Here is a 13554-nt window from a genome sequence, read left to right on the forward strand (position 1 = left end):
AATGTAATATAATTACAATGCAATTACCTAAATTTTAATTATAATCACTTATTTCATACCACAATATTATTACAATCACAATGTAATTTAAATTGGGTACTATATTTGCATACCCTCCACTCAAAAGGAGGTACTGATAAGCCTGGAAGTTATTATCAACAAAAAGCCTGTTCAGGACAGTTTGATGACAATTTCCACCGGGCGAAAAGTACATTCTTAAGCCCAGGCAAATCATGACAATAAAAATCATTTAGTCTTATTATTGACTATATTTTAAACCCTAAATTTGAATTCTGCACCAAATTATTTACCTATATTTTAACATACTTTATGAATTATTAGAAGCGATATGGCAAATATCTTCTAAAAATAACTGTAAAATATTTGTATCCATTAATTGATTCAGATACACACTTTTATTATTTAAGTATATCAAAATAACAGTTTCATGTTCCTGAAATACAAAAATTATGGAAAAAGTTAAAGTAATATTCTTAGAAGCATATGATATTAGTCACCAGATGCAAAATTATAGTTAATTTTTTGCCCTAAATGCAATTTTATTACACAGTAGTCAAATGTGTAACTTAATAACATGTTATATAAAAAATTAATGATAATAAGTTTATCAGAAATGAATTAATTCTGCAAATAAACTTTCTGCACTTGAAAATTTTCTACACCTGAGGGGAGGGAGAGATCTAGTAAAATTAGATTTATTATAACTTCAGTTGGACCAAACACCTTCTCTCTAAATATATGCATCACTAAAGAAATAAATAAAATTATCATGCTTAAAAAACAGATATACCATACCAGTTTTTTTTCCCCTTGTTACACTTTACATTGAGAAATAACAAACTGTACAACACTGAAAAATACTATCCTTGAAATTTTGTTTAAATGAAGGAACACACACTATCTTTTTATTTAAGCATTACACTTCAAAAACAGATACACATACCAATTTATTTTCACTAGCCTTTATACTGATAACATGCCATATAAAAATGAAAAGAATTATCCTTGAAATTTAGATAAAATGAAGTAACACAATGGGAAAATTTATGCACACGGACATCTTTTTTCTATTGCATGTTGTCTGACATGATCCACAAGTGCCTAAAAATGTACCCAAAGAAACGCATTTCAATATTAACAAAAAATTGTTTACAGATTAAAATTCATTCATTTCATACCAGTATTATAAAGATCATGCATGAAACAAATCTGCTTTCCCATACTTTTAAGTAAAACTTTTATACTGGAAAATAGACTATATTTCTATATATTAGAAACAAGAAAATACTAATTTGAATGTTCTGCATTCATTTCTAAATCTTTACTCCATTGCCAAATTGTATAATACTGTGATTATAAATAAGCTTGCACAATCCTTGCAATTATTGAAGTCAGATTATATATATTTTGTCTCACACTATTCAATTTATTCTATTGACTTCAGATGTCAATGTCAAAATTCTGGAAGTTATTTTAACCAAGAAACAGTAGTGGGCACCGTGCATAAACAACTCATCTAACTTTTTAACAATAGTGATTATAAAATAAAGAAAAAATTATATATCATTCCAACGATATTGCAACTATAGTATAATGTTACATATATCTTTAGCAAACATTCAGATTTTATCTTGACTTTCCAAATTATTATTTATTTTTTAATAAATTTCAATATGCTAATGATTTTCATGTTACATTAGTATAAATTCCACAATTAGCACAGGAAAACAAAATCCGCGCTTTATATTAGAAGAGAAATTTCTTTTCCATATTCAAAACATCTACATTGGCGATGTTTGGCGACGGGTACATTAACCCTAGACTAATTTAATTATAGCTATTATTACAGAAATTAGCAGATACTCAGGTTATTGTACACAAGAATTTCACTTTACTTGCACATTATAAACATCAGAGAAGATATAAACTCTAAATGAAGGCGTAATTAACATTATACTTACTAAGCAAAGTTCAGCGCCTGGACCAGGTTTCCAATTGTCTCTTCGGCAATTATTTACCCATATTTTTCTTCTTTCTTCATTTTTAGGAAATTTTACCAATGTATGACCTTTCCGTGAATGATTTGAACAATTAATAGCTGTACATCCGCCCATTTTACACAAAAAAAACACAAAAAATTGTTGCACCGTAACCACTCAGCCGTCATTAAATCTCCCACTTGGGAGCGCGAATGCCTGATGATTCAGCCTGGTAATATTAAAGAACCTTGAGCCTGGTATATAGGAGCCTTACGTTGATGGGGAGATGTTTCAGTGCTTTGGTCGAGAGTACATGTTTTTAAATTCGGGGTCCGTTTGTAGCTCAGAAATAATAGTTTCACAAGAATTCAGAATTACTGCTGTTAGTATAGCACATTTAAGTTTGTTTACCTTCTCATCTAATTTTACTTTTAATAATTTTACATTTATTATTTTTTAATTAATTTTTTATTTCAACAGGCGTCCAGCTTTTTAGAGCATGTGTGTAAAGTGTTTCCGAACTTGAACCCTTAGCCCACAAAAATACGAAGACTTTCTTTTTGCAATATGTATATATTTTTTACATTCTTTGAATACTTTTTGATATTTTAGAAAATTTATCTAAAAAAATGTATTTGTGTTTACTAAGTTTGAAAATAATATTCTGTATTTGGTAGTTAGCACTCTACAACTCAACAGAAGGGTAGAGTTATGTTGTCTGCTACATTTAGGAATGTATTTTCAAATTGCAATGCGTAAACGGACTTTTACAATGTAATTTATTAAATGCGGTGTTAATTTTTTTCAAGTTTTATATGTTTTTCTTTCAATACAATTTTTAAAACGTACACATCCATTATGAGCATTTGTAATATTAGTCGTTTGAGGAATAACTTATGTTTCCCGTTGTATGCAATCATAGCACATCATTTTAGAAACCAACACTGTAGAAGAAATTTATTACTTCTACAGAAACGATCTTTTTCTCGTACGCAAGTTCGAAATTCATTTTATGAAAAAGATAATAGAGGTGCAGGGTATGAAGTGTATCCCGACGCAACTTTGATGGAGCATTTCAGAGATGGCCGGAAGATATTCATTGAAGAATGCAAATTATTTTTGAAAGAAGTTAAAGAAAAATTTGAACAAGATCCGAAATTATACGAGCATGGTGATACAGACGTGTTCTTCAGGTTCGATTCTGAGGTTAAGTATTAATTTCAAATTTCCCTAATTCTGAAATGTAATTATATATGTGTGTGTATATAACCTTAAAGCATCTAAAGAAAACTGGAGTCAAAGCAGGGCAATTCCTCAACAATATTAATAATTGCATCCTTGTATAAGAGGTTTAACATGGTATCTAACCAATTTAAAAAGGGATCATAGTAGTACAAACTCGAAAACTAAAAATGCAAAAGGTAAAAAATATACAAGATAATAAAAATATAAAAATTAATCTCCTTTTACTGAAACTCCAAACACCTCTATTCAATTTTTAACTACCTTTTTTAAATTTCTCATGTCACTATGTGATATGATAATTATTACTTAAACCTTAATTGGAGGTAATAGTTGGATGACAGCGTTCAAAAATGTAATGTAAATATGTACAAAAATCTTATTTCTTTACCCTTTCAATTCTTATATATATTTTCTGGGGTTTTCATCCGCAGAGAACCCATTGGCGCGTCGGGAAAGAACCCGTTGGCGCCGTTGCATTTTTACTCGCCAAGCTCGCCGTTCATTGACGATGAGCCGATCCGTAAACATGATATTTTGTAAACGTGATTTTTAGTGCATGTAAATTCAAATTAGCAGACAAAACAATATATTAAGCATATGGTAGTAAAAATTCACAGATAATAAGCATGTAGATGTAAAACTAACCGGTTAAACGTGATATACGAAAATAAATGTGTATTAAATTCAAGTTAGCACAGAAAAGAATATATTAAGCATAAGACAATATATAAGGATTTATAACGGAAATAAAAATTTATTTAAAAATATAAATTAGTATTAATATACTGAAATTAACCGGTTAAGCGTGATATACGAAAAAAATTTGTCATAAATTCCAGTTAACACAGAAAACAATATATTCCTTACACCAGCAGTGGTTTGCTAATTTTGATGACCATGGTGATGCATCGAACTATTCTGACATCTTAGATAATCAATATTTTTTATTTCAATTTAATCATCTATTTATGTCACACCTGCCATCCTCTGAAAGGTTATTGTTAGAAAAGCATTAACAATATGTTATGTTGTTAAAATTTTACTCCATAAAAAATGGATTTATTCTCATAATTTTAGATGACAATAACCAATAATAAAAATAAAAGCATTACTTAATTATTTAAAATGCACATGCACATTTTTTCGGTCTACGAAATCAAATTATTTTAGACTTTGGAAACCTCATGGTTCTTAGAGCTGTTAATAATTAAGAATACAACGTGAACAGCCGTGTTACAAATTAGCATTCACCTCTCCTTTCATCCCGAACCAAAAACCGGCATCTATCTACGAAAATATTTCTATCTATTCGTTGTTAAAAATTCAGAAAAAATAATAATAAATAAGAGAAGAATAATATAAATCTGCAAATGCGAACAACGACAGTGTTAATTCAACAAAATAAACGCAAGAGAATGGTTGCAAACTTCGAACAAGCGAATAGGATAAATCCGATGGGTTACCAAGTTTGAACTATTATCGCCAATGTTGGCGATGTTTACATTTACCGGGTTCTCTGTGGAAGTGCTTCCATTTTCTGTATCTTATTTTATAAATATCAAATATTCGGCTGATCTTTGGAATATGGTAACTGGTAGTTTGGCGATAAAGGTTACGGGTTACTACCTAGGACTTTGGTAATAATGCGAGAAGTACTCAGTTCCGATTACGCATTATTTTGTGTGAGGGAAATGAGAGATCATGAGATATGTCATGTGACATTAATGGACGAATTACAGTTCTTTAATCCGAAAAGAGGGGGAATTTGGAAAACTGTAGTACTATATTATTTTGTATTAAGCTTCAGGTTGATCTTTACATTATGGTAACTTGGCGATTTTTTGGCGAAAATTTGGCAACCAACTCTCCTACAGCAACCCTCTATTTTTTTTCCCCGCCGCCATTTTGTCTTCATGAAGTAAAGACATGTTTCTTTTCTTTTTATCTACTGAACACTTCTTCCAACACTCTACTAGCCGAATTACACTTATGCTAGAAATTTTATCAAACAAAACTGCTTAATCATGACAAATATTCACTGCAAAATTGGGAAAAAGTGCACAATACCATACTCCTTATGCGTTTTTCAAAATAACACATACACATAAACCATGTACATGCCGACTTATTTTTACTTAAAAATACATTCCAGAATTGCACAAAAATGGCATTGCGCACACTCTTCACTATATCCATGTACACTGCTTTTTTCTCATAAATTAGAAAAATTTCACGAAAATACATGACAATTTTCTGAATCTTTAAACCCGGTAAAAAGAACATATATGAAATTACCTGATCGCGAAAAAGCATTTACCCTTTCCAAATATGAACATTTCCACATATAAAATAAATAAAATATCCAAAAACTTTTACCTCTAAATCATCTTTTATATTATAAACGTCACCAACGAATTCATACCGCAACCATTACAAATACTTAGTGTCAGATATTTAAATTATTTCCATGCACGTTTATTTCAACTAAAACGTATACCAAATTCCTACAAACATAAAATTCACAAAATAACTATCATTTCATTAAAATATAATTAAATTCAAAAACAATACTTAAAATATAAATGAGCACATACATTAAATTAATAAAAATTACCTTACAATCCTAATTACTTTAAACTAAATCATTGCTAATAACAATTTTCCCAATAATACCAAATTCCTTTCCACCTTACATTTAGAACAATGCATAAAAATAATACCCTCAAATAATTAAAAATACTAACTTACCTAATCTTCTTCAGAATCTTGATTGCGTGGTGGATACACTTTTCTAATTCATTCAATAAAATTATTGAAAGATTTTTTCTGCGAATTTTTCCTCCATACTTCCTCCGCTAAATAAAAAGCAAACTTCTCTTTATCACAATGCCTAAATACCCATTTCGAATTCACTTTAGTTAGGGCCATGGGATCCAAAAATTAACAAACACTCTTTCACACAACACAGAATAAAGCTGAATACAAAATTTCCAGATTTTTTCCCGATTTCCCCTTTTTCCGATTAAAGAACCGTAATTCGTCCATTAATATCACATGACATATCCCATGATCTCTCATTTCCCTCACGCAAAATAATGCGTAATCGGAACTGAGTACTGCTCACATTATTACCAAAGTCCCAGGTAGTAACCTTTAGCGCCTCCAAAATGTTGCCAAACTACCAGTTACCATATTGTAAAGATCAACCAAGCTTCATTGTGTGTTGTGTGAAATAGTGGAAGTGTGCCTGCCACGTAATGAAGATTCTGAAGATTAGGTAAGTTAGTATTTTTAATCATTTGAGGATATTATTTTTATGCATTGTTCTAAATGTAAGGAGTAAATAAATTAGTATGATATTATTGGAAAATTGTTATTAGCAATGATTTAGTTTAAAGTAATTAGGATTGTAATCTAATGTATGTGCTTATTTATATTTGAAGTAGTGTTTTTTTTTAATTAAATTTTAATTTAATGATCGTGATTTTGTGAGTTATATGTTTGTAGTATTTTGGAATACGTTTGAGTAGAATACGTTGAGTATTTTCATACATTTTCGTGAAAGTTTTCTAATTTATGAGAAAAAAGGGTGCTACTTTGGTAGACGGTTGCACGGATTTTGGCGGTTTTCCTTTGGCGAGTAATACAACTTATGGTAAACCCATTGCTGGATAAGTTATTTATAGTAACCGATACTTTGTTGTCATTTTATTTTTAAAATAATGCATTTTATTGTGCATAAATTCCGTGTTTAAAATATTATTTATGGCTTTTAAATATTAAAAATCAATTTAATTTTGCATTTTTATTTGAAATAAAAATTGTATTGTTTATCATATTTTATGAAATTTTATGTTGTGGATGATGTAATCAATGACGTCACCTTACTTTAAAAGTAATTCGTTTTAATATGTATAAATTTAATCTAAAGTTTTAAACATTATTTATGGCTCTTAAATATTAAAATACAATTTAATTTTGCATTTTTTTTAAAAATGATTTTATTATGTATGAATTTTTAAATAATTTTAATTCTAGCCGTGATGTAATAAGCTCTCTGATTGGTTATAGAATATTTGTGCATTAACGAGCTGTAATCAGCTCCCTGATTGGTTACTGACAAGTTGTGCATTTCCGCGCCGATTTAAAATTTAATTTATATCTTCGAATTCCTTCAAAGATGTTATCTAAATTATGATTCTGATTTTTTATTGTGGTACTGATCAGTAAACAACAGGTTAAACACTCAAAAAAATGTAAGTACATATTTTTTTTTTTTTTTATTTTATAATTGTATACTTCAATTTTTGTTAAAAAAATTAATACACTATTTTCAGAAATTGCTGAGATAATTATTGTCCATATGTTTTAATGTTAATTATATTCTATATAACGTATTTTAAAGTATTTGAATTTAATAATATTCTAATTCTTTTAAATGTTGGTATGATGGTTTTTAATTTGATATTCAATTTCAGTAATATTTTAATCTAATTAAACGTTGGCCCAATGTTTTTATAGCGGTGTTTTTATTCTCTTCTTTGCTATATGAAAGTAATAATAACCTTACTTTAGTATTTTATACTCATAGTAAATGTATTTATTTACACTTGCCTGCCATCTTAAAAAACGACATTTTCAACAAAAAATTAATCCATTACTTTTAATGATATTTATTTATTTATTTTTTAAGTTTCAAATACTTTACTATGTGTAAAAACAGCGTTTTTCAAGATGGCTGACGTTTGTAAAAATCGCGCCAACAATTCGGCCAACGTAAATCGCCAAAAATCCGTGCAACTGTCTACCAAAGTAGCACCAAAAAAAGCAGTGTACATGGATATAGTGAAGAGTGTGCGCAATGCCATTTTTGTGCAATTCTGGGATTTTTTTTAAGTAAAAATAAGTCGACGTGTACATGGTTTAGTGATATTTTAATTAAATGATAGTTATTTTGTGAATTTTATGTTTGTCGGAATTTGGTATATGTTTCACTTAAAGTAAACGTGCATGGAAGTAAATTAAATATTTGACACTAAGTATTTGTAACCATTTGTAATGTTTGCGGTATGAATTCGTTGGTGACATTTATAATATAATAGATAATTTCGAGGTAAAAGTTTTTGGATATTTTATTTATTTTATACATGGAAATGTTTATCTTTGGAAAGGGAATATACTTTTTGTGATCATTTAATTTCATATATGTTCTTTTTACCGGATTTAAAGATTCACAAAATTTTCATGCATTTTCGGGAAAGTTTTTTAATTTATGAGAAAAAAGCAGTGTACATGGATATAGTGAAGAGTGTGCGCAATGCCATTTTTGTGCAATTCTGGGATGTTTTTTTAAGTAAAAAATAAGTCAACATGTACATGGTTTAGTGATATTTTAATTAAATGATAGTTATTTGGTGAATATTATGTTTGTAGGAATTTGGTATACGTTTCAGTTAAAGTAAACGTGTATGGAAATAATTTAAATATTTGACACTAAGTATTTGTAACCATTTGTAATGTTTGCGGTATGAATTTGTTGGTGATGTTTATAATTTACAGTCAAAAGTCGTTAATCCGGACTCGTCGGGACTTCGGCGATTCCGGATTATCGATTTTTTCAATTTTCTTTCTAATAGGTTTTTCAGTTTTTTACCGAAGTAGGCTCAGATTAGATTTTATTATTTAAAGCAATCTTTGCGAAAAGTTTTTCGTTTTCTTGGAATTAAAAGTTAAGCATAATTGGGAACTGCCAGTGTTTAGAGTATTATTTAAATGACTGTTTTGTTTTAAATGTATTTGTATTGCACTCTATATTTATATTTGATTTTTAAATTTTGGATTTGCACATAATGTTTTTAGAGCAATTTGGTTTTTTTCGAATGGTCATTTTACATAAAGTTTTATGATTTTCGTGCAATCAATTTGAAACAATATTTTCTTTATTCCTTTTTCCAAATGTTTTGAAGGCATGTAGGAAAAATCGTGGTACATTTGAGATTCACTTGAGGGTCATGGTATGGAGCGGATGGAATGGCCAGCTCAATCCCCAGACCTGAATCTGATAGAGCATCTTTGGGACTACCTTGGGAGACAGGTTGCTTCCTATTTCACTGACCAACAACATAATTGACAGCATGGACAATAATTTTTGTAATGTTACCACCCCATTTTTCCTCAAAACACTGTGATATACTGTTTCTTCAAGACTGGATTTCTCGGCCAAGAGTGCAATTTTTTGTTGTAATTCATGTTTGTGTTGAACTTTAGAAACATTCTTTGTCCTATTCAATAAAGAACTTTTTAGTGAACATGTCCTGTAAATTTCTTATTCTTATGTTGCTTCATTCTCAGATTGGACACTGAAAACATGCTGTTCCTTAAAATAATGTTCTTTAAAATCAATTAATCAATTAATTTGTACTTCAGTACTTTTAAATTATTTAATGTGAAGAAAACAAGTAAATTAGTACATTATGGAAAAAATAAGTAACTTTACTTGACAATCATTTAACAGTATGTAATCTTAGGTTCTTAAAACAAATACAGTCAAAAGTCGTTAATCCGGACTCGTCGGGACTTCGGCGATTCCGGATTATCGATTTTTCCAGATTATAGATCATCAGTTTAAATCTCGTAAGATGGCATGCAGAAATTCTAAAATTAAAAATATGAAACCGTAATTTATGAAATAAAGAACAATTATGATCTAAAGGGTATCAAAATTTGCAAAAAGAAAAAGTTTAATATTTATTTGTTTAATATCAACATAAACATTTCTTTCAATCTTTTTTAAAAGTTTAATATCAACATAAACATTTCTTTCAATGTAACTTGTTTAAGTTTTGCTTCGTTTCATGTGATAATATTTTCTCTTTAATTCTATTAAACAGAAATAATTTCTTGTTCAGTTACAAAGTTCCACTGTTCAAGTCCTATAATTGCTGTGTCGAGAACACCGACTAATTTGTCGATCGAAATTTTTTCGTTTTCAATAACCTCTGTTACTTTCTTCGCTATCGAAAGCGAATTATAATGACGAGGAACTTTTTTAAATCATATCAAAGACGGAGCATATCAAGATGAAATACTACATTTGGTAAGGAATTATAAGCCAAATAAAATAAAAACATCTGCGCTGAAGATAAGGATAGTGCTGACAGATCAACTTCCAATTCATTACGCGCCAGCCGCGGCGATCCCCCCGCCGAGCAGCGTGAAATTGATAAACAGATTTCGGATTTCAAAACATACTACTTTCGCTTTAGATCCTTTACATATTAACAAATATATATCGGGAATTCTATTTGATATAATCGAAAGTTTAAGCTTACTTTTATAAAATTGCTCTTAGAGTCTGCAAAAAATAATAAGCCGGATCCAATTCAAAAATTAAGGAACAACGCAATCATCAACATTAACTGAAATAGATAATTTTAGCTTATACGTCCATTATACATAAAACGCGCACGCGAAAACGTATTCTGCACTTGCGCACACTTATATGCGCAGTCGTAAAAGGTCTTACGTGCACGCATAAACGCCTATGCGCATGTGTCAACGCGCATGTGCAGAAAGTTTTTAATTTTGAGGTCCGGATTATAGATCATTCCGAATTATGGGTGTCCGAATTAACGACTTTTGACTGTATAAAATAATTACTTCATTTAATAAATACATAGTAATTGTTATCTGCAAAAAATAAATGTAGATACATTTTCTTTCAGGAATGCTTGAAGAACTGGAGAGTGTCTTCTGATAAAAGTTTCAACGAAGGGTATAGTGAATGTAATTTAATAGTAAATGACAATCGCAAGGGTGTGTTTTATGGAACTATTGATACATCACCTCCTAAAGATGGAAAAAATAGATATACTGGTTATTGTGCTATAAAATCTGTAAGAAAAAGAGTAAGTATTGCATTCTTTTCATGTTATTAACGAATTTTCATTGACTTACATATCAGTTCTAATTGTGTCTTTATATGACTCATAATTGGAGATTTACATACTGATTTGGATGTGCAGTTTTGAGATATATGATAAGAGCTCTGGCGGCACAGTGTTCCACTTCATGGAATGCCCACAAAATTAAAACAGTAAGTGCAATTTTTACAAAATTTTACATGTATACTCCTTTAGGCCTAAATAGACTGCATATAACTATTTGTGTTAAAATTTCGACTTTAAAGTATAGTGTGCCACAAAGGGTTAACAACAAGAGTTAAACTTTTTTACTGAATAATAATCATAGCAATACTATGTCCCTGTGCTCAAAAAGAAAAAAAAAAAAAAAAAGAGTATACATCATCATTCATAATCTAATTCCCTTTTTGGAATTCTCGCTCTTTGTTCTGTTAACATGTTGTTCACTGCCTTTTCATTACAAGTTTTAGATAGTGAATGTAGCAGTTGCATCACTTTAGCTATGCATGTTTGCTCAAATAATGCTAAGTCAAAAATAAAATAGCTGACGATGAATGTATCTCATTTTTTATACACTAGTACCATCTTGTATGTCATCATCAGCATTAAAACAAAATTTTCGATATATTTATAAATGTACCATTCAGCAGAAGTTTTGCATATTTTGCATTCACTTTGTGCTAAATTCAGCATGGTAACAAATTCTGTTGTAGAGGCAAATAAAAATGATCAACATAAAAGAAGAGTGCTTTTGAAAATGCATCAGGGGCATCCTCTTAGGGCATGTGGTACATGCCTGTGAATTTTAAATTATGAAAAAAAAATTACTTTTAAGCTTAATCTTATATATCATTAATTGCAGTATGTGTTATCATGTTGCCCTTGAAGTTTTGATACCATTGAACCAAAAAGGTTGGGGGAAATCCTGCCAAAATTGCACCAATTATTCCTGTGGAATTCTGAACAAAATGACATCTCTTTATTTAATTAACAATCAGTATTTGACCTGCTTGGATTTTACTCTTCATAAAAAGACTTGTCAATTTCTACTTATTCTGTTAAGCCCTCTGATTTCACTTAGAGCTGTGTTTAGAAAAGCTTTCAATAAAAACCTCTTGCAAGTAATTATTCCAGTTGATTGCTGTTTTGTCAGCCATATTAAGCTTACCATATGACATTATTAATGCACTTTCTTTTGTCTTAGATGGTAGGATAATATAACTTTAAAAATAATCTACTGCTACTTTAGAAAGCACATCCCAAATATATATATATATATATATATATATATTTCAGAATGTAAAAGAAAATACAGCAATAACAGTTACTTTATATCCGTGTTCATAAAAACAAAATGTAGCTTATCAAGAATCAGTCAGGAGTGCATCAAATGAAAGTGCAGATTTTCTGAGTGTGTTATGCAGAGCCAGCGAAAGCGGGCCTGCAAAGCCTTCTTCGCAGGCAGGCGCCGACCAGCCAAAGACATAGAGGGGGGGGGTTGTTTGTTTTGTTTTAATGCAGAAGAATGTGCACTTACCAGGGAAGAAAAATAAATGTACCTTGAATGCTACACAGGACAGGGATCATGGGCGTTTCGGCCCCTCACCTTTCCTCACACCTTGCCACCCAACCATCAGTCGTTAGATGAAATGCCACACAAAGATGTTCGAGTTCCAAAAGGCATGGGAATTCAAACTGTGAGTAAGTTTAATCTAGGTAATACCCTACACCAACTACACCCGCAGACATTGTGCACTACTCAAAATAACCCTTCTGAGCACCTAGTACCATCTAATGGTCATTTTCCATTTGTCTAGAAAGCCACATGTTATGTATCATCTACACATTCCTTCTGCGTATTTATTGAATGGTTGGCTAAGAAAACTTTCAATGTAAAATAACCTTACTACTATTGGCAAAGCAAAATCCATTTGATGAAGTATGTACTTATTTTATTTCACTTAATACAATTTCTATTTATCTTTATTTAATCGATTTTATTATATTTTTGTTTTAAAAATGTATACACTGAAATACTGCTTCTTTTTTACCATAGAAAATATTTCTGAGAGTGGGAAGGAGGGGAATTGATTAGCCCTTTCTATGGGGACAAATTTGTCATTTTGCCACATGTAAGAATGTATACAGGCGCCAACTTTTCATTTTCTTCACTGAAGTTGGAGAGGGGGGGCAAGGTTTGCATGAACGAAAATTCATGGATTATAGAGGATTTATTTTCCTCTATCATGGGAAAGCAGGTAGCATCGGTCTAAGTCCAAATTCTCAATGTTTATATAATTTATTTAATGACTAGACTCCCAATTAAGCAGCTTTTTGTGTTTGTGCAGAAAGGCCAAAGGTATATAAAAAAGGCCCTTGAGGAGCTT

The 13554-nt window shown here is 30.2% G+C and overlaps 1 protein-coding gene and 1 long non-coding RNA gene across 3 annotated transcripts in view; one reads left to right on the forward strand and one right to left on the reverse strand.

Annotated features, from left to right (window-relative positions):
* Window positions 1-207: 207 nt before the first annotated feature.
* Window positions 208-2303, reverse strand: LOC146995334 (uncharacterized). The gene is made up of 2 exons (XR_015042963.1): window positions 1983-2303; window positions 208-1122 (listed from the first exon to the last, which is right to left on the reverse strand). It is a non-coding gene; the product is annotated as an uncharacterized LOC146995334 (long non-coding RNA).
* Window positions 2304-2682: 379 nt separating this feature from the next.
* The window catches only part of CIA30 (complex I intermediate-associated protein 30), a 39490-nt gene continuing 28618 nt past the window's right edge, over window positions 2683-13554 (forward strand). The window contains exons 1-2 of one of the 2 annotated variants that reach the window (XM_085823387.1): window positions 2683-3206; window positions 10970-11152. In XM_085823387.1, coding sequence (XP_085679513.1) covers window positions 2859-3206; window positions 10970-11152 — 531 coding nt within the window. In that variant the 5' untranslated portion in view covers window positions 2683-2858. The remainder of the gene's footprint in view (window positions 3207-10969; window positions 11153-13554) is intronic. The other variant, XM_035370269.2, reaches the window with a different exon arrangement.

This window comes from Stegodyphus dumicola, chromosome 9, assembly GCF_044657685.1.
Source record: "Stegodyphus dumicola isolate Sdum_Otavi_A_Nest chromosome 9, ASM4465768v1".
Classification (NCBI taxonomy): domain Eukaryota; kingdom Metazoa; phylum Arthropoda; class Arachnida; order Araneae; family Eresidae; genus Stegodyphus; species Stegodyphus dumicola.